This window comes from Leptinotarsa decemlineata, unplaced genomic scaffold (genome assembly GCF_025532065.1).
Source record: "Leptinotarsa decemlineata unplaced genomic scaffold, Ldec_3_MD MMD2_tig00001719_RagTag_RagTag, whole genome shotgun sequence".
In the NCBI taxonomy this organism is placed as follows: Eukaryota; Metazoa; Arthropoda; class Insecta; order Coleoptera; family Chrysomelidae; genus Leptinotarsa; species Leptinotarsa decemlineata.
The window spans coordinates 4888894-4911680 of NW_027412569.1; the positions used below are offsets into that span (position 1 = coordinate 4888894).

Below are 22787 nucleotides of genomic sequence, written 5' to 3' on the forward strand. Positions count from 1 at the left end.
TTGTATTGATTATTGCAAATGAAACCATAGTTGGACGTGCTCAATGCGAAGTGATATTTATTTTTATTGATTTAAAAGGGAAGCATAACAGAAAAGAAACCAGTCATTTACTAAAATAGGACATGTTTCTTTGACTAATTTTTGGACAGAATTCCAAAAGTAGTCGCTGAATGTTTGGGAGATATCAATACCCTCGCTTACAGATAATTCATTTTCATCCATAACATATTTTGGCAAGAATTGGCTTTTTTTTAATCACATGCGGTATTCTGTTTAATTATAGTCCAGGCAACCTTACATTTATTTTTGGCTTTAAGAAATTTGTGGCAGAAGTGAAACTTGTTGAAGTTTCTATCTTTTGTCGATGCTGTTTCAAAATTAATTCATATTGTTGGTTGATGATTTAATCAGAACGAATTCAACTGATGTGGAAAATATCTTTGAGTGATTTTCCTTCATTAACGATCTCCTTAGTTATCCAAGGTTTATTGTTATTAGATTTTTATGTGTATTGGTTTGATGTAATTCCTGAGAAAAGGCTTTATCGAATAGGTTGAGAAATAAATCATACAAAATAGAGAATTTTTCATCAGCATTACCGTTACTGAAGTATATAGGTAGCCAATTCTCACGAGCCAATAAAGCATTCAAAAAGTGAATGTTTTGATCACAAAAGGATCCTTTGAGAAAATAATTGGTTATTTTTTCAGTAGGAGCGGTAATTGGTAAAACTATATATTGGAGTGCATGATCCGAGAAATCTATGTGACTGACGGTGGAATTGGATATATGTATTGGATGTAGAGGAAAAAATATTTGCCACCATAGACATTGTGTAATCGAAAATACATCGATTCAATCCATGAGAGGCAAATGAATTACGCACATAACTTGCATTGCTATCATTGGAATTCTTATGGAAGTTGAAATTAAAATCACCACAAACGATACAAGAGGTTTGATCATTTTTTTAAAAAGAGAATCGAGAAATAGTTCCTTATTATGTATGAATGATAGACTATTGGAAGATGATGGTCTGTAAAAACAGTTTACGCGGATTTTGGAGTTGTGTGCAGTTATTTGGACAGCAGCATATTCAAACGTCCCTGAGATTTTTCGATGGTAGTGTGTAACACTGTATAATCGTGAATATTTTTAACAAAGATAGCTACCCCTCCACCAACTTCATCGTTACGACAAAAATAACCGGAAAGAGTATGAAAATTGACATTGACAGCCCCAGAAAACCTTTAGCAACACCCGTGGTATACCTGATTCCTTATAGCTGTAGGACGCTCTGATTGGAACCATGAAAAACACGTAACTCCCCGACACTTTTGAATAGATATACCTATACGTTTCTTATTGGGATCGCACGTTGAAATACTACACTTCTATTAAACCAACATGTTTTTTTCTTAAATGATATATTTTGAGACACCTTGTACACATTGAGTGATCGCACGTTGAAATGTTACAGCCTCGTTAAACTGTCATATTTTTTCTTGAATGATGTATATTGATGCACCCTGTACACTTCGACGCCATGTTTTCTTCTTTAATGACGTATTTTGAGACACCTTGTACACATTGAGGGATCGCACGTAAAAACGTTACAGCCTCATGAAAGCCAACCCTGGTTGGAACCATGCTTTATTAATCGAAGATTCAACGAGGAAAATATTCCGGCGTCAATTAAAATTGTGAAATATAGTTGCTCACATTCAGAATCGAGGGTCTCTTTGATTAAAGCGTTGTCAAATAAAGCATAGATTCGAGCAGCGTCTCAAAACAACCTGGCATCTCGTTAGCGAGACCAGAATTTTCGCCGTTTTTTTTTCGTAAAGAATCCTCGAGTAAGCAGGTCACGCGAAAATCAGAAGTCTCTAATCAACGTATGTCCCAGAGTTTGATATTTTAAATAGCAGACTCTGCAGAGCTTGTGAAAAGGGTGATGAACAAAAATTCAATATTTTTAGAAAGCTATTGATCTAATAATGATAACCTTGATCACATAATATAATAGAAATGGGCAGAATTTTATATTTACCCATTGATCACAACTTGTTACTTTAGGAAATTTGGTAGAAATGGCTGAAGTTCAAAATTATTACGAAAAAGTTCATTTAAAGTTAAACCTATCAATAATACACAAAAAAAATTAAAAATATCCATCACCACCATATATTCAAAATTGTTAATTCATATACCTATTCAGAAACTTGACATGGAATTTCAAATTAGCCCTTATATATAATCTTTAGATGTAATATTGATGCCATTGGGTCCTAGACAGACGCAATGAACCACAACCTTCTGCAATTCTCCTGCCAAGATTTCTGCCGTCCTGCGGCAAGTTGGTATGATCTCAAGATGCGAGCGTAGGAAGGACATAATTTTGCCAAGGACTCCAATAATCATAATTACCATCTCAACAGAGTGGTCTGGATAGAGTCTACAGAGTTCGAAGAGGAAACCTCGATACTTCATCCGTTTTACCTCTTCTTCCTGTACAATACTCGCTTCAACAGGAGCTCTAAACTCCGCGACGAATGACATTTTGCTCTAATGGTTGAGAAGGATCACATCAAGCTTATCAGCTTGTATAAGTATGAGGGATAGTCTCTGGCCACAAGAGGTATATAATCGACCATAACTGGCTGGATTTATGCCATGCTGGTAAAAATAACTACAACTACGACTCTTCAAGGCGAGGCTATCAGGTTCAGGGTAACCAGAAGCCCTCGAGGTGGGGTACCATCTCCCCTTTTGTGGTCGCTCCTGATGGATAGTCTGCTTGATGCCCTCGACAGAAGAGAAGTATATCTGTAAGCTTATGCAAATGACCTTGTAATCTTGGCAAAGTCCACGTCGGAACGGATAGCTGTATTATCCTCCAAAGCACGATGAACGTTGTTCACAGTTGGTGCCTGAGGGAGCAGATGTCTGTCAACCCCAGCAAAACTGTGATAATTCCCTTCACCAGGAAGGAAAAATTAGACGAATCAACGCCACTTTCTTCTCCTCAATGGTGAGCTCATTCTATTTGGAACGGAGGTAATATATCTTGGCATTGTCCTTGATAAAAAACCCACCTGGAACGCTCACTTGGAAAAAGTTTTACACAGAGCCAGACTGTCCCTATCGACATGTCGAAGGATTTGTGGTGAAACTTGGGGTTCAGGTCCCAAACAAATCCATTGGATTTATGTGATGATTGTCAGACCAATGATCACTTATAGTGCAATTGCCTGGTGGCCGAAGACTTAACAGAAAACGGCCCAGGCGAAGCTCTCTGGCCCAATGGTTTCATCAGTACCACACCGTCAGCGGCCATGGAGATCCTTCTAGATCTACCTCCTCTCCACATTTTTCTGGAGAGAGAGGCTAGACGGACTGCATTTAGACTTGTGCACATTGCCAATTGCACAAATGTATTCAATGCGGAATGCAACAGATAGTTGGTTGATACAGCATTCTGGAAATGACCTCTGACTTCATGCCTCCAACTACCAACAACGAACTGCTTTATGAAGTACTGTTATTGAGTAGAGAAAAATGGATCCTCCGAGGGAAGGAAATATTAAGAGCAGATAGTTGTTAGTTCACAGATGGATCAAAAACACCTTCCGGTTCTGGTGCAGGTGTTTTCAGTCGCAGACCCAGGACAGATATCAACCTGCCTAGGCAATGAGGCTGCTGACTCCTTGCAAAGAAGGGGGCTGCAAGCAACTTCATCGGACCAGAACCTGTCATTAGTATCGCTTCAGGCTTCACCAAACAAAGACTGTACATCTGGATGGCAAAAAGATTTATAGACTTCTGGCAGAATCTTCCAGGAATGGCTCACTCCAAGCCGTTCATTCATCCTTCGTAGCTTGACACCAAACAGTTATTGGACTACAGTACGGAACTACGATGTCTAACGGATCTTCTCAGAGGTCACTGTCATTTGAATCATATGCAGAGACTCGGACTGTTGGCTGAGCCGTACTTTCACCATCTGACCTGAAAGAACACTCACCATACAAATTATTCGACTTCGTTTAGCATCTGGGTTTATTTGGTCGAGTGTGAATAGGTGTCAGCCACAATGAACCCTAGCGGGTTGCGGTTGAGGGTCGAATAGACCCAGTCACTTTGGACCTTACCTAACCAATGAGAGTGAGAAATGAATAGTTTCAGAAAACTCGGTACTTGTCTTTCCCAAAACGAATTGAAAATCCTCCGGAGCGTAGAGCGACACCAGTGTCTCGTGAATACCGAAAAAGTGTCATAGGTGGTGATGAGGCACTCTTAGGGTCGTGTTATGTTGATGGATATGGGCTGAACCGTATATACTGAACATGACAGTAAGTAAGTAAGTAAGGGATGACACCTTGTGTTAGGAACTTGTATACCCATCACGGGACGGCAGTAGGTCTTGATGACACTATCCTGGCTGGCCATGATGAACTCCCCAGCTCACTAAACTTGAAGAAAACGAAGGCCATGCGCATTGATAAGCCAACGTGTTCAAAGTTGTTAAAGCAAACTCCGTGCACATTCACTGGATTATCTTTTGGTTGCCGCAATAGTGAAATAATCTCTACGGTTTTTTGTCTTTCTTTTGCTGAACTTGGTGACAGAGTTGTGATCCCTTTGTTCAGTATCGAAAACTAAACCAAGTTCATCAGCTCCTTGGTTATATGCATTGAAAACCAAAGCTTCAATTCCTGGCCTCTCGTGGTCGCGAACTATGCAGAGAAGGAGATCCTAACTACTGATAACTTCACAGGCACAATCTGGTACTATTCTGTCATGTAGATACCACAAACTTGAAAGTTCACGGTCTCTTTGTTGACCAAGTTGACCTCTCCTGAAAAGGGTTACAGAAGTACCGGTTCTACCTTATACTGAATATTGAGCTCACATACATACATAGGATCTTTCATCAAGTGCTTACTATCTTTGAATATAAACAAAAAAAATGTGTGGAAGATATCTTTGGAATATTCTATTCTTCGAAACTATTGATGCCATTATGTGTGGAATATAATACAGGGCTATTCAAATTCGTTTCTGTACATGGGGATCTCGTAAACGATAAGAGATAGAGTGTCGGTTAAATTGTGGCAAAATTGTGTATTTTAGAGACGTATTCAATGATGTAACCGAATCGAACATAGCTCTTTTAGTTCTGGAGATATACAGGAAAAAGAAAAAAATCCCAAATAATTTTTTGCCTGTATCTTCTTTATTCGCAGACATATTGAAAATCTGCCCACATTTTGCTTTTGGCCCTTGATGTGGACTCTCAGAATATATTCATGAATCTTTTATACAGGGTGTCATCTGACTTGGGCCACCCCCATCTTTGAAATTTTGAATACGGACCTGTATTTTTTGTTGTAGTTTTTGGATCGTAGACGTTCACTTCACACTGAGAAATTAAATTCAATTCCATACTTCGGGATGTTTCGGTAATATTCGATTATAATTTTGTGAATTATTCCCTTTTGAATTACGGCCCTGGAAATTGGTTGACTGAGTTGAATGAAAACATAATAGCAACTTTCACGTCTTCCTATGTATCGTAGAATTTTTCCAGAGTTTTTTTCATTTTTAGGTACCTATTCATATTTTTTCCATTGCCCTGAGCGCTTTCTACAATGAACTTCGAATAAGAAAACCTTTTATGATTATTTGAAACATATCTACATCAAAAATATATTATATGTGTTTTAATAAGCAGAAAAAGAAATGATAGCAATAATAACATCCGAAACGAACACTATACTTGTAATGAAAATTGAAATGAAGTAATTTATTTAGGTACTCAAAAAAATTATTGCCTCAATAAATGTTCGAATTGGAGTCCTTCCATTTCGAGATATTTTCAAAATCGGTTTTTCATATTATTTATTGCCCTTAATACACTTATTTTTTGCGAAATCATTCAAAATCCTCAATTTCGAGTCTGCCACATTTTCTATCTCTCTGCCAGCGTAAATCTTATTTTTCAATGTTCCCCATAGAAAATAGTCCAAAATAGTAAGATCTGGTGATCTTATTATTGTCCCATTATTTGTCACGAAATGGAAGGACTCCAATTCGAACAATTATTGCACAATTAATTTTTTTGTTTATATAAATTACTTACTTCATTTCAATTTTCATTATAATTATAGTTTTCGTTTCGGATGTTATTATTGCTGCTATTTTTTATTCTGCTCATCAGAACACATATAATATATTTTTGTTGTAGATATGTTTCAGATAATCATAAAAGGTTTTCTTATTCGAAGTTCATTGTAGAAAACGCTCAGAGCAATGGAAAAAATATGAATAGGTACCTGAAAATGAAAAAAGCTTTCAAAAAACTCTACGGTACATAGGGACACGTTAAAGTTGCTATTGTGTTTTCATTCAACTCAGCCAACCAATTTCCAGGGCCGTAATTTAAAAGGGAAATAATTCACAAAATTATAATCGAATATTACCGAAAAATCCCGAAATATAAAATTGAATTTAATTTCTCAGTATGAAGTAAACGTCTACGATCCAAAAACTACAACAAAAAATACAGGTCCGTATTCAAAAATTCAAAGATAGGGGAAGCCCAAGTCATATGACACTCTGTATAAAAGATTCATGGATATATTCTGAGAGCCCACATCAAGTGCCAATAGCAAAATTTGGACAGATTTTCAATATGTCTGCGAATAAAGAAGGTATAGGCAAAACAATAATTTGTGATTTTTTTGTTTTTCCCGTATATCTCCAGAACCAAAAGAGCTATGTTCGATTTCTTCACATCATTGAATAGGTCTCTAGAATACGCAACTTGGCTATAATTCAACCGACACTATCTCTTATCGTTTACGAGATCCCCATGTACAGAAACGAATTTGAATAGCCCTGTATACAGTTCAAATGTGGAGCACATCCGAAACGTTCAATTTTGCATGACACTGACGCATAAATGAGGCTGAACTCGAGTAATGAGATGGGTTATGTTAGCGTTGAAGACCGCTGTGGTTTGTGGCTCATTCGCATACACCTGCGACTCAAGAAAACCCCAGAAAAAGTAGTTGAACAGGGTCAAATCGCACGATCTCGATGGCCTTTCCTCAGCACGTCCACGTGAGGTGACTATGCCCTAAAATCGCTCGTGCAGAATATTTAATGTGGTACCAGCAGTGTGGCACGTAGGGCCGACTTGTCAAAATTAAATGTCGTTGGTCTCCAGGCTATCCAATTCAAGCCAAAAGAAGTTGCTAATCTTCGACTTGAAGTGCTCGTCGTTGACAGTGATGGCCTGGCCAACGCCGATTTCAAAGATAATGGATCTATGGCGCGGCCAGCCCAAAATCCACACCAAATAGTGACTTTTTCGAGATGCATTGGACGCTATTGGATTTCATGTGGATTGATTTCGTTCAAATCCGACAATTTCTACGTACTCATTCATCCAAAAATGGTACGGATGCAGGCCCAAGACACGATGCAAAATTCGCCAAATTCAGGTCTGCGAAAGGCCGAGTTCTTGTGAGCGAAATCGACTGCCGCGGCCTCTGCTGCACATACTCACAGACAGCGGCTGTAGATCTTGAGTTTAGTCGACGAATGGACGGTCGTTTACTGAACCAGGGAACTCAAATTCATCAACCACATGACGAATAGTCCTCTTGATAGGACGATTAATTTGAGAGATGTAGCTTCAACAAAATGGCCGTTATCAATTGTCAAAGTTGTAACTGACACCTCATAATAAATCCGAACGTTCTAATAACCTCATCAATTATGCCATGAGCATGACGTTGAAATCCATTTGTTCAAATAACGAATCTGATGAAATATGCGCTTCTGGTGTTTGTATGCATGCATTCTGTAGAGAAAAGAATCACGAAAAGTGTAGTTTTACGGTTGAAGTTTCTAGACTCGCAGATGAATTTTTCTTGCAGATGTGTCCTTCCGATGTTTCAGAATGCAAGACTGAAATGAATTCGTGAAGTATTGAGGTTCTGGTAAACGCCTTCTGGTGAGTATTTGACAGTTCAAACATGTAATTCGACATGAAAGTTCATTCAATTCATCAACAACAAATCTTCATCCAGAGCTGTGTAAAGAGTTATATCAGTTACTGATGAAAAAAAACATGTGGTATTAACGCGATTCGTAAAACAGTCAAGTTATGTGGAATATAGGTCTCAACTTATTTGTTCTAATTGGGAAATCATACTTTGAATGGTTTATTTTACTCGTAATTTCATGTGTTTTCGCATGTCATTGGAGCCGTTACGTCTAGTGAAGTTAAATAGGACGATTCAGCAGGCAATCTAACTGGTATCAAACCGATTTGAGGAAGTCATAATATTTCAGGAAAACATTTTATTTTCTACATTCAGCTGTGAATCGATATATCAGATATGATTGGAATATTCATTCAGTTTTTACTCTTGACAATTCTTTATTGGATTTTTTGAACAAATCAGTTTTAGGTAATTTTGATTTCAAAATTACGCTGGTTGAATTTTTGTTAATTAGCACAATTTTTGGTACAATGGCTCCTTTTAAGTTTCATAATTCCCATCACTGGTTTTGCTTGTTTAACAGAGCTAATCGAAGCTATAATAGAATGAAATATTTTCTTCCGTATAAAGTAATGGAACTGTAGTCACCCCGTTATTTGAATCATCATCAATAGATAAAACTCTACTCACCTCCTTGTAGAGACGGATAAATGAAAAAAGATGGTTCCTGTACCCATGATATAATCCTAACTAAGTCTTTAACAAAATTTGGCACTAAACACTTCAACACTGCGCTACAACCACGAGCTGCACTAATCACTTCAACATCGACTCTGAATGACTGCGTTACCACTGCAAAAAAGAAAAGAATAATTACTCTGATCACGTTTGCAGAATCGATATTTTCTATAAGGAGTCTTTTTCCACACCAGAACGAAAATACAGCCTCTCGTCGCGCGATTCACTAACCAAGTTTGCATCATCAGGAAATGACTGACTATTTGGTTGGCGGAAAGCGCGTCGAAACAAATAATTTTTGTTCTGTTGTGGAAGAAGAGTTTATAATAATTTCATTATACGCGAGAGGTTCCAGATCTACCTATCGAAATCTTTGAAGAGATAGAGCCACCAGAGCCACAAAACCCATGATTTGTGGGCTTTGTTTTACTATTTCAATATTTTCTGTATATGTTGAAAGTAACAGTTTTTTATTTTGCTCTGAATGGTTTTGGCTGATGATGTGATTCATCAAATCACATGAAATATCACATGAGTATCATAATAAAACTATCAACTTTTCGTCATCTCACAAGTTTTTAGGGCTGTTGATTGATGAAAATTCATTGTGGTGTGATTATATCAAAATATCACCCAAACGAATATCTCCCAAAATTAGAATACTTTTCGAAATTGGGTACAAAAAAGTTGATATTTATCGCCGTTGGCCTGGCCAACAGATACAGATAGGGTGAGTCACCAACTGCTCCAGAGCCATTCAGCGAACACACTTCGTTGTTTAAGTCGTTCACCCTCAGTTCCTGGGTCAGTTGAATTTTGTATGGGTGCAGGCTCAAGTCACGACGCAAAATTTGCCAAGTTGTGGTCTGCGACAGGCCGAGTTCTTATGAGCGACGCAGAATCGACTGCCTCGGGTTCTCCTGCACACTCTCACAGACAGCTGTGATGTTTTATAATAATAATGATATTCCTTTATTTCATCATCATAAATGATCAAAAACGTCAATATTTCAGTTACATCATTACTTGGAGCAAGGACATGTCAACAATACAAATTCACATATACATGTATCTATAAAAAATATCAATTATATAGTTCAAAAATGAAAAAATATTATCATAAAAAGAAATCGTCTATGGAATAACAACACTTACTAACTAGGATCTTTTTCAGTCTTGATTCAAAAATGTGAACATTGGGGGATGATTTTATATCATCATCAAGAATATTATAGAGCTTACAACCAATACAATAAAAATTGTTCCGATACGGAGATATGCGATGAAAATAAGGCTGTAAGAGATTTTTCTGACGGGTGTTATAGCAATGATTGTGTTCTATTGCAAACTTATTTTTATTCTTATAGATATAAGTGCAAGCTTTCAGTATATATAAACTGTAAACTGTTAATACACCAAGAGTTATAAAGTATTGACGACAACTGGTTCTCATATCAATACTTTTCGTCAGATTTTGCGTTTTGTCGACGTACGGGTATTGGTCGATCGTTCACTGAACCAGTGGACTCGAATTTGTCCACTACATCGCGAAAACTTCGCTCGACAGGACGATTATGGCTACCGTAAAATGGTCGAAGCGCGCGGTACGTTGCTCGAACAGGACACACATTTTGAAGTAACAATTTTATTATTTGCATATCCATTGAAGATGATTTGGCAAACATATTAAAAAAATGACAACTTATTTGACAGATGTAGCTTCAACAAGATGATCTTTATCAATTGTCAAAAATAACGCATCTTCCTGTTGGGAAACCCGTTATTTGATAAGTCAGGTTTTTGAAAAATGATGACCGATGATTGATAACACCAGATATAAAATAGGAATTTGAGAGTGCTTCAGTAAATTGAATATACACTGTTGTAGCGAGCAGTTGATATTATGATCATACTATTATTGAATGAACGCTTATACTACAACTCGGGGTATTTCATTAGGAATTTTTTGTACATTTTAATGAATATTGAGTGAGGGAGAGAGTAAGTAAAAGTCACGAGATCTTTCCTGGGGAAAAAGCCATCTAGGGGTCGACAAAGAATTCAATCCCCGAAAATGAAAGATTAACGAAGCTCCCTTAAGGAGTCAGTTGCAAAGCCAAACTTTGACATGGACTGCCAACGAGAATCGTCCTCGTCTCTCACTACAGCTTCCAGTGCAAGGCAACTAGTAGAAAACCAAAGCTTAAATACAAACTCTTGATCCAACACCAGACATCATAGGTCTCGGACTCGGCATAGGTCTCATCAGTGGTGCTGAGCTAAACCACGAATGCATTATTGGAATAAACTGCCCTCAAGGGACAAGCCTGATTAAGTGGTGGCGATGACATCTCCCCTTACAAAGACGCCATCTATGGAATCGACAGAGAACTCAATCTCCGAACATGAAAAATGAACGACGCTCCTCTCGAGAGTTTTATGTCGATCCCATAGATGGCGTTTCCGTAATTGCTCTCACTCACTCAGGCTTGTTCTCCGAGGACAGTTGACTGAGTCCTCCAATGCGTTCGTGATGCACTGATGACACATATGGTGGGTTGAAACAAGTCTGTCTGGTATTGGATCATGTTTGGGCTCTGGTTTTTGAATCTTTCCATGGATTCATGAATAGACATGCTTTCCATTATATGATGCATGTGATCGTATGCTATTTCGATTCATAAATAACGGTTAATTTGTACAGCTTTGCATTTACTGAGTGTCTGAAACCTACTTCATATATCCAAATATACTAAGTGACAAAGAAAGTTAAACACCCATCTATATTGAAAATATTCCATTAATTCTTCACTGACATACTTGAGAGATAATAGCAAACAAACGAGTAAGTTTTCAGAGAAAATGAATGATCGTGAAATCAGTAAAGTTCAGTAGTGTGTTGCAAATTCTCGATGTCTTATACACTCGTGAATACATCTGGTCAATGTCCTGATAAGGAGGTCTAAATCCTGTTGTGGTATTTCAGTCCACCCTTCTTCTAACTCATGTTTAGGTACTGCCAATGTCTGTGGGGGCTGCAGAAAATTCAGCAGTCTGCGACCAAGAACAGCCCACACATGTTCGATAGGTGAAAGATCGGGCGATCTGGGTGACTATAGTAAACGGTTAATGTCATGCTGATCCATGAAGACTAGAATTACTCTAGCCACATGTTGTCTTGTTGAAATATTGGGTTCCTGATGGCGCAAGATTTGGAAGGACATGAGGCTCCACTACTTCGTGAAGAAGAGCTCTCATGTTACCTCTAATGGAGACTAAAGGTGCCCTGCTACTATATGCAATGCCACCCCTTACTAATAAACCAACAGTATGGTGAAAATGCCTCTTCACATCAAACTGGGGATCTCGTCTTTCACCACGAAGCCTTCATACTCTTGCTCGTCCATCGTGCATACTCCAAACGAAAGCGAGATTCATCGCTGAAAACTACGCGGTTCCACTGTTGATCTCAATTTATTCTGTCTCTGTACCAGTGCAATCGGTTTCGTCGATGCTCGAGGATCAGGGGCAACACCCAATGTGGATGATCAGAAGAAAGTCCGGAACTTCTTATTCGCCGATATACTGTTCGCATTCCAACAACCCTCTCGTGTTCTTCAAATCACTGATTTGCAATTGCCCTAATAGAAAAGAATCGATCCCTTAGAGCCAAAAGTCTTAGTCGGCGATCCTCACGCGCTGTTGGTCCCCTGCGACGACCGAGGACCTAGCTCTGTGTTCTTGGCCTTCTTGGGTCCATGCCTGATAACAATTCAGAAGAGTACGCAAAAATCTGCTGGTTCTTTTTGAAATTCCTCTAACTGAAAAACCTACAATACGTAAGCCAACAATTCCTACCCTCTCAAAATCACTAAGTTTAGGAATACGACGAAGTCTCCGCACACAAGGCATAGTGTTAACAAAACGAAACACTTCACAACGAACTCTTTAACAGTTGAAGCACAAATAAAAATAAAAATTAGAGAAATGGTAAATGTTCACACAAAAAAAAACAGTCAAAAACTGGTCAGAATAGTTTTCGATAAGGTTGAAATTTTATTTGCGTTTTACTGGCCTCAACATAAATACACATGCAAAACAATATTGAAATATTTTCAATATAAATGGGTGTTTACTTTTCTTTGTCACTCAGTATAGTGATTCAGCGTTAAATTGCGATGGAACATCGAAAACACATCTGACAATTTGTGAAGCTTCGTCTCTTTAAAGTCAATTTAAAAAAAAAGTGGGTCACAAACTCTTTCATTTCAGAAATTGTACTCATTTTTTGTCAACATAATTCCTTCGTTGCATTATGAATATTCAATATTCGCGTTTAATATATTTTGACTGAACGAAACCAAATTACAGTTTTTAATTAGACGCTGTCACTTTGGATTCCGAAGTCAATTTATCAATAGACGGAATTTTAATTAAAAACATGACAAAGGCATCGTTTAATACTGATGAATTGAAAATTATAAAACTTTTGTAATTTTCCTGTATTCCAGCATCGAAAAATTTTACTCTACATAATAATACAGAGAAGCAAATTGAAGTAAATGGACATTCGAAACGAAATTGACAGCAACCTGGCAAATTGAAAAATATAGGTGATTTCTTTGATACAGTCGAAATTTTTCATTCATTTGAAAGACCTATTGATGCCATGTTGTGTGACCACGTCTTCTCTGGTTGAGGCAGATCCAAAACGTCCAATTTTCCATGACTCTGGCGCAGAAATTAGGCTGAATTTGACTGTTAGATGTAGCTTCAACAAGATGACCGTTATCAACTATCAAAGTTCGGAGGTCCCTGTTGGGAGACTATGTATCTGTTGATTAGGGAGGGTGAGTGTAGGCCCAAGCACTAAAGCTACATGTGACTCATTCTACATCCTTCCGAGGAGTTGTCCTCCTAGGTCATCATCCATCCTGTCCTTACTAGGAAGGTGGACAGGTCACTGGAATACATCTCCTTCATATCGGCAGGTGTAAGCCAAGATTCGCCAAACACACCTCGCTTATTGACGATAACTCCGTACACTCGCATAGGACATGCCTGATAGTTTCATCTTCCTGTTCACACATCCTGTATAGAGGTGTGACCACTAGCCCCATATCATGGAGGTGTTTCCTTAGTAGATAGTGGCCAGTCAGAAATCCCCCTGTTAAGCATAGGTTTTTCCTGGTCATAGATAGATATTTTTTTGGCGCCAGCTTCCCAGGATCGCCCAGGGTGATTTTGGCAAGACTGCATCCTTTAATTTCCTCCTATGTCTTTAGGTCTGAGCATGGGTATGACGTTTGGCTAGTGCCGTAATTGTCGAAGTCATCAGGCCGTAGGTGTCACTGGGTCCTAAAATTCTTAGTTCAACCGCTTCCTTGACTAAAGAGTCGGCAATGTGATTACCTTTACTCCTGTCGTGCCCTTCAACCCACCTCAGAATAATGTCATTACCTACCGAGGCTTTGGCTAAATCTTGGTGGCCCTGAGGTAACACGTCTGTTCAAGGCTAATAGGGCTTTTCTGCTATCGGTACATATTGTTATGTTTTTCCCAGAAATTCTTTTCCTGGTTATTTCTTTTGAGGCGATTGAGATATCAGCCAGTTCTCTTTGAACAACGCGGGTATCTTCTTCCAATCCCCACTTAATCCTTAGACTTAGTGATTTGGAGTACACTCCACATCAGGAGCTTTTTTGGTTTTTGAGCCGTCTGTATATACGTGTATTGTATTTGTAGCATCTCTGGAAGACTCTATTCAGGTCTGGAATGTTTGCGAAAAGTAATTCGCAAATGGCTGGTGTTGATAATGAAGATACTTCTGTACCAGTTATGAGGCACAGCTCTATCCGATTTTTTCTCACCTCAGCTGCTAAATATGGTGAGACCATCGACCAATTGAATTCAGTTAATGTGTTTTTATATCCAAAACTGAACAAGGAGTCGTATTTCTAAAACTTCATATAGATTAAAACATGTAAGTCGTGTTTGGAACAAGTATTTAGTTCGATTCAGTTTTGAAAAACTTAAAGTTTCATCAACCAAAAATGGATTCTTGTATTTATTTCAATAGAAATGATCACAACATCATGATATTGGCAGTATATGTGAACCACATTCTCTTATTTTCTGATAAAAACAATGGAAAACGGTATTTGAAAATTGAACTCACCAAGAGATTCAGCATGGAAAATCTTGTTTAGCGTGATCCGATGGATGAAGAAAAATATATTGAAGAGTTAGTTCGTTTCAATATGTCTGAGAATAACGGTGTGATGACTCCAATGGATGCAAATCAAACCTCATCCCTAGTGAAAGAAAATGAAGCAGAACTACAAAAAGACATATAAAAGATTCCATATCGAGAAGCAATAGAAAGTATTTTGTGAGTCGCTCAATGCCGAGATCTTCTGCAGTTGAAAAATTAGCGAGACTTTTTAAAATTCCAAGTATGACTCACTGGACAGCCGTTAAAATAATTATCGATATCTGAGGAAAACGTCAAAAGTAAAACTGGTGTTTGAAAAATCTATTGAAAACATTTCTAGATTTTGCAATTATGCCGTAGGCTACATCGATAACAGAAGATTCACAAATGGGTATATATTTATGCTATTTGGGAAACCTCTGGATATCAAAAAAGACAACCTACTACAGCCCTAGCGACAACGGAAGCGTTGAATTTCGGAACGACTCTGAGTTCAGTAACCCAAGAAGCCGTGTTTTTGACAAACCTGCATCAAGTAATATACCATGGCACAACCGATGAAACTACATTATTTTGAGATCATAAGGAAGCAGAGATGGAGCATATCGTCCAAGAACTAAACATATTAGTATTCATAACGTTTCGTGAAGAAAAGATAGAAGTGGTTATAATCACATCCGATGATATGATTGCTGAATCTTCTGCCAGAGCTTCAGCAGGTGAAAATTTTATGAAGGATTGTACCAGAATGTGGCTGGAGCAATTGAATTACATCACAAAGTGGAGGTATTATAAATGATGCGATGTTATTGCGAATATCGTTCTATTTTCCGATATATCCAACCACATTCTGCTGACAGATTCAACTGTCTTCAAAGAAAAAGCCTACTTGAGTGAAGGTGCTTTACGAAGCACCGCCGAAGCACAAGCTTTACGAAGACGCCGCCAGTGTGATCTATAGAAGACTTCGTATATCAAATACAAAGAGAAAAAGAGGCTCCACAGGGCAGGCAGTTGCAAAGCCAAGCTTCAAAATTGACCGCCGAACGAGCTTGTTTCACTGCAGTTTTCATTGTAAGCCAACTAGATGAAACAGCAGCTCCAAAACATGATACCAACACCAGACAGTGCTGTTTCGTCACATCCATACCTCATCAGTGGAGCTTAGCTGAACCACAAATGCATTACTGGAATCAATTTCCTTCAGGAAACGAACCTGAGTGAGTTCTGATTGAACCGAAGAGTTTTTGAGCTTGGCACCACTGATGAAACCCATGGTGGGTAGTAGAAACGCGATGTCTGGTTTTGTATCACGAAAACTTTTGATTTCATTCCATCTGGTTGTCTCACAGTTCGATAGCTACGACAAGATTGATTTCGGGTATGGATGAATAGGCTTTCTAGATATTTCCAAATATATAATTGTCAGTTTCTTATTGAGTGCCAATACCTTTCACTTTTAGGAGAAATGACTTTGACATGAATAGAAATTTATTAATTCAATTGATATCCTGCAAACAAGCAAGTTCCCAAGAGTCTGCAGATAAACCGTTATTTTGCGTAATAGCTTCGAGTATAATCCAATGTGAATGGATGGATATGTCCGTAATATGATCACATGAACAACTATAATACGTTGCATATCTCGAGATGAGGCTCTTGATGCAGTTGCACTATAATAATTCCATGTATCTATTACGGTCTCTCGTAATTATCATACGGGGTGAATCAGAGATCTATCACGTTCCATCATTATGTTTGTAACTCAAGAACGCATCACATGAAGTACTAGTAATATCAATTTGACGAAATCAGTTTTTAATATATCGGAATCAGTTTTGCTACATGTCAGAACTGTAGTTTTCTAAGACAAAACATATATGTTTCATTCATGTTTTTAAATGAAAGCATTTGATTCAGTAAGAAATGAAATTATGATCAGTGAATTGTACAACATTGGTATCAGAGGATTCTTACTTGAATGGATTAAGACATTCTTATCTGATAGAAAAATGGTTGTGACTCTGAATAACACTGCATCACATATTCAAGATGTTAAGCTTGATGTACCACAGATTCAATATTAGGACCGCTGCTGTTTTCAATCTATATAAATGATCTCCCGAAATATGTCAAATATGGTTACATTGTAATATTCGCAGATGACACTACCATATCAGTGTCTGGTAACACAATAGATGAGTTAGAATTCAATATAAACTCAGTCATAACATCCAACTAGCTGATACGGCCAAACTCCTAGGTATGTACTTAGATAAAACCCTGTATCTACAATATCAATCTTACATAATAAATAATAGAAAAACATACCTTTCTCCGTTAATTGGAAATCGAAAAAAAAATGAATGCCGACATCACCCTGCAAATTACAGCAAGCCACAGCTTGACACTTGCTCATTTTGAAACTAGACACAAATTTTTCAGAAATACAAAACCACCATTTACAACCACTCACTCTGTAATAATACTCCATGCCTCAATTTGGCTCGCTTGGTAAACACATCAGATTCAGTCGGTTGCGCTGTAGTTCGGCCGCGCATAAAATTCGAGGTAGGAAATCTTGACTCAAATATGGCGGAGAGTGAACTTACTGGTGTTTACTTATATACTGTGTTAACACTGAAAATTGAGGCTTTCACGGCCGAACCTTTTGTTTTACTCAAATTTGAAGATAGGAAGTGCACAGAGACTCTATGCTCTGAAACATCTGTATTCAAACAGACACTATCGTAGTAGGTCTCTCAAATTTACCCTCTCAGACGTAATGGTTATATCTATGATCTATGTTCAATTATTGCGATGCCGTCTATGGCCCTTGCATTAATTCCACAACTTCTACAAGAATTCAGAAAGTACAGAACACCTGAATTAGACTAATATTCAGCTTGACTTAGAATAGAATTGCTTTTCGCCTGTTTCATTCACAAACTAATAAAAAAACAACAACCCACTTATTTGGTAAACAAACTCCTTCGCAGACATCAGATACATTCAAAAAACCTTAGATTTAACAAGGATTTTGATATTTCAAATCATAACAGCACTATCTATGAACGATCCTTCACGTATCATGCTGTAACAATGTATAACTCATTCAGTGAATCTTTGAAAATTTCATCACTATCGCTCTTCAGAAGTAAACTCAAAACTGAATTGCTCAGTCAACAGTGATCCAAACATAAACATTTGTATTTCATTTTACTATTGTTCTGAAATTTCCATTCATTTTTTGTAATGTTCCTTTTTTTCAAACGTGGTTGAGTGGAAGAATAGCGTTTGCTAAACTTCTCCACGTAAAATAGAGACCGTTTACTATTATTATTATCATTATTATCGAAACAGTGCAATTTTATATTACACAAATGAATATAATTCTCATCGGTTTTATAAAAGTGCATAATGCTGTATAATCCGCAGTGATATTTCAGTTTCAATGAACTTTCTATCAGAAATCCAACCGCATTTCGGTATTCAAGCAAACACTCTTTCGTTTTAACTATTCACTACTCACGCTGATCATAGAGATGGCGGGATTTGAAAAAGATGTTCCGTCTAAACAAAATACAATACTCCCGAGACATCCATGGAAAACAATCCATCCTCGTCGAACAGGGCTTACGTTCGCTTTGGAAAATAGACGAGAGCGCGGGGTGTTTTATTGTTTTGTACTCGTTTCAATTTTTATTCCCGTAACAGAAAAATATTCGTTCGGCATACAGAATTATGTCACAGTTTCGAGTTTATTCACCGCGGTGCTGTACCGGGTATTTTTGCCAACATTATGATTTGAATTGAAATGGGTTTATTTCTGGAAGAAAATAATATTAGTGAAACATGTTTCGGCTTTCTACTTATTCAACTCTATACAAAAAAATGTGGGAATCTTCCAAAGAAAGAGAAAAAGCAAATTATTTCAAAATGGACTCGAAATAACTACTTCTAAATGAACATTGAATTATACGAAAAACACTTTTCTTTCCAGTTTGAGCTAAAAATAGTCGTTATGGAATTGAATCAGATATCATTCACAGGATTGCTACACAATGAAGTATATGAAACTTATATGGAACACTGTAATCCGCAATGGCGGATATCGATGTTTCGGAATGAGACACTTGTCTCATTGTCTCTTCAGCACAAAACTGGATAATATTACAAGATGAAGTACTCAATTTATCTACGAAATTACGGCTTTATATCACGAATAAAAATGATAATAATAATAAATTGTCTTTATTTGTTTTTTCCGCATGGTAGCACGTTCAATAAGGAACATTAGACGTTGCTTGCGAGAAGAAATACGAAAAAAACGACCGGTATGGTGAAAAAACAATTCATGGCTTTTGCATCACGATAATACACCAGCTTACTCGTCATTGCTTGTTGGTAATTTTTTGGCCAAAAACAGCATCGTAATTATGCTTCAGTCACCGTATTCACCAGATTTGCCCCCCTGTGACTTCATCCAGTTTCCAAGGTTGCAGAAGTCCATGATAGGAGGGCGTTTTGCGACGATTGAAATAACAAAAATCGAATCGCTGGGATAACTCAAGGACATATCATTAGCAGGGATGCCCACGATGCAAAATGGGGATTTACTTGAGCGTCATTGAGACATATTAACTTGCAAAGCTTAGATGATGAGAAAAAAAAATGTTATATAATATATACCTTTTCATCGGTGGGGGAAGCGGCTATAGATTTTCAAATATGTGAAAAAATACTGCTGCATGGACATACTCGAGCGCGTCAGATATGGATAGCATCAATGTCCTACGTATTTTCAATAATGTTGGTATGTTAATCTGATCGTTTGCATGATGTGGGTGGTTGTACGTAAGGGTTAAAAGTGAAAAGAAAAAAAATTTAATCGAGCACGTCAGATTTTCTGAGGGGGTGTTGAGTGCAACAAAAAAGCTCTCATTCAATAATCTGACGACTTCGATCTGACGCAAACTCGCGGCCATTATTATAATGTGTAAAAAAATTCGCCATTTTGAAATACTCAAGCGTGTCAGATTAAGATATATATGGTTCATCTTTATGTTTCAGACGTGCTGTCTCATAATCTGACGATTATACAGAGGGATTTGCTTAATCTGACGAAAACAATTTTTTTTATTCTTTTTCAATTCATTGAACTCAATTAATTGAAAAGCTCAAAAAATAGCATGCAAATAAAAGTAAAATACTTGTATTTATAAAAAAATGATTTTGAAAGAACGCTCAAAAAAATTAAATTTTTAATAATCAATTGATTAATTAATGAAGAAAAGATGAATGAAACTTTCTATGTTTTTTACCACTTTTATTTGTAACTAACGTTACTGCAGTTTCGTCCTATGAGGACATTTTCAAACTTATAAATTGTATGAGTTTGAAATTGTCCTTATATATTGTATAAGTTTGAAAATGTCCTTGTACGACGAAACTGCGGTAACGCTAGTTACAAATAAAAGTGGTGAAAAACATATAAAGTTCAATTTCTCTTTTCTCCATTATGATTTCTCACCACGTAGTAACGACTAAATCCATCAATTAATTAATTAATTAATCATCATTTTCATCTTCATCACGAACGAGTCTCTGCGATCAGCTGTGATGGCGACATGGCAACAGAGTTCAGAGTGGGGACGGAGTGAGGGAGTAATAGATAGAGAAAAAGTGAATAGAGAATAGAGGAATAGAAACTCGGAGAGGGAAAAATAGGTATCACACAGCTGCACGCATTAAACTTCATCGGCGATTTTTGTTATTTCGGCTTGCGAAAATCATCAAATTATGTATTTTTCGATATCCTTGAATTATTTCCTTCAGAATAAAAAAAATTATCTACGCTCGAGAATGTCGAAATGATGTTATTTTTTACAACTTTGCTGCCCTTACCTTCCTTTACGTCACTCTAAAATTGTCAGATTACTGGAATACACACTTTTTAACAGGTAATCAACTCACCCTATCTTAATCTGACGCTCTCGAGAATTTCTGATGATCAATTTTTTTTCACTGATCTGATCCTTTATCCGTCACAGGCGGCCTTATATGTAGGGCTCATATTTGGTCAAGGTACTTAACCGGGTACAAGGTATCCCCCTGTATATTAATCTGCCGCGCTTTAGTAAATCCCGAAATCCCCGCTTGGGCTTCTCTATTACAAAAAGTGCATATGAGGACTGTTTCGAGGAATGGAACGGTCTGAAAGGGATTACTTTTAAGGGAACAAAAAGAATTTGATGCACAAATGAATATTTATGGAGAAACATGAAAATCCACCTTATTTTTTGAACAGGCAGCGTATTGCCATTGCCGCCTGGAATGTATTTTCACGAGTTATACAATTGAAGAAAGAATGGAAGATTGCAAGACAACCTCTTTTTCATCTAAATTGGGAAGCAATAATCTTTCAAGTTATAAATGTTGATGTGTGAATTGGAAACATTTTGGAGAAATTAGATGATAACAGACACCAAAAGCAATGCTGAGCTCAAACTTGACAAGTCTTTAGCAGAAACAACAATGATTAAATAATGACAAGTACAAGTCCCTCACACGTTCATAAAAGATACAACCCACATTAGAGTAACGTCAAAATAAAACTCAGTTGAACAAAATATAGCAGAGGTAGAAAAAATGTATCCACCCTTCATAAGAAATAGTGTGGTGGGAATCAAGTAATGATCATAATGAAGAAAAGAGAATTAAAATTTTCTATGTTTTGACCACTTTTATTTGCAATAAACGTTATTGCAATTTCGTCCTATAAGGACATTTTCAAACTTATACATTTAACTAAAAATAGAGGTACTTAGCTTAATTGAGTACCTCAATTTAGTTCACTCGTGATCTAGTTTACTGGTGAGTAAACTAAATCGATTTGATCATTTAACAGGTTGCACCCGCAATGTTTATGCTTGTGAATTTTCAAGGATTCTAAATAATTGAGTTTGTAACCCTTCCTTGCATAGTGCAAAATTTCCGTATCGTTTAGATTCAGGAACTTGTGGTTGCACGCCAAAGAATGATTTGAAAACGTCGAATCATTTTTATCTAGTCTGAAAGACCTTTCATGTTCAGCATACCGTTTTTTGAAAAATTTCGACCACATTGTCCCTCATACACACACTAATACACTCCGGACACTTAAGTTTTCAAGTTTTATTCAAGTATGGCATGTACAAAAAAAATATTACAATTTTTTTTTACAAAATGGGGTTAGATTTACTCTCTGAATAAAACATACCTAGGTATTATTGTGTGTGTGTGTGAGTTTTATCCAGGGCTTCTCTGAAAAAAACTATTAGTATTGTACATAAAATTATCTCAAAAATTTTGGCGAGTCACAAGATAAAAAAAATAAGGGAGGTAATTAACTATTATGTGAAGCATAACTTCAAAACACCTATATATTTAATGTGTGCACGTATTTTTACCAAAATTCTGAAAGATAGCAGCAAGTGGTGTGTGTATTCACTATCGTTGTATTTTATAGAAAGTTTCCCTGTTTTTCAGGATATAATTCTTTATTTTAGTTTTAAAATTCCTGAACTGGTATTTCATTGTAAAATTTTGGACCGAAAAAATAGAAACATTCTCTGGGTTATAGGTTTTCTAAATGTATGTATTGCTAATTCTTCATTACTAGTTTGACTGGTCGGTTGGACAGATAAGCTTATGAACTTCAAATGCCTCCAACTTGTCCACTTTATCTTCAGCATTGGAAAGGAAATCAGATAACCTGGCATATGGTAAAAAACATCGACATTTCCAATTCTCTTTTCTTCGTTATGATAAGCTACTAT

The 22787-nt window shown here is 37.0% G+C and overlaps 1 protein-coding gene across 5 annotated transcripts in view; it reads right to left on the minus strand.

Annotated features, from left to right (window-relative positions):
* Positions 1-22787, minus strand: part of Dscam2 (Down syndrome cell adhesion molecule 2) — a 521384-nt gene that overhangs the window by 114699 nt on the left and 383898 nt on the right. For all 5 annotated transcript variants that reach the window (XR_012465668.1, XM_074176354.1, XM_074176353.1 and 2 more), the window contains exon 3: positions 8706-8867. Coding sequence is in view for 4 of the 5 variants with exons in the window: in XM_074176354.1 (XP_074032455.1) it covers positions 8706-8867 (162 nt within the window). In the remaining variant the exon portion in view is untranslated. The remainder of the gene's footprint in view (positions 1-8705; positions 8868-22787) is intronic.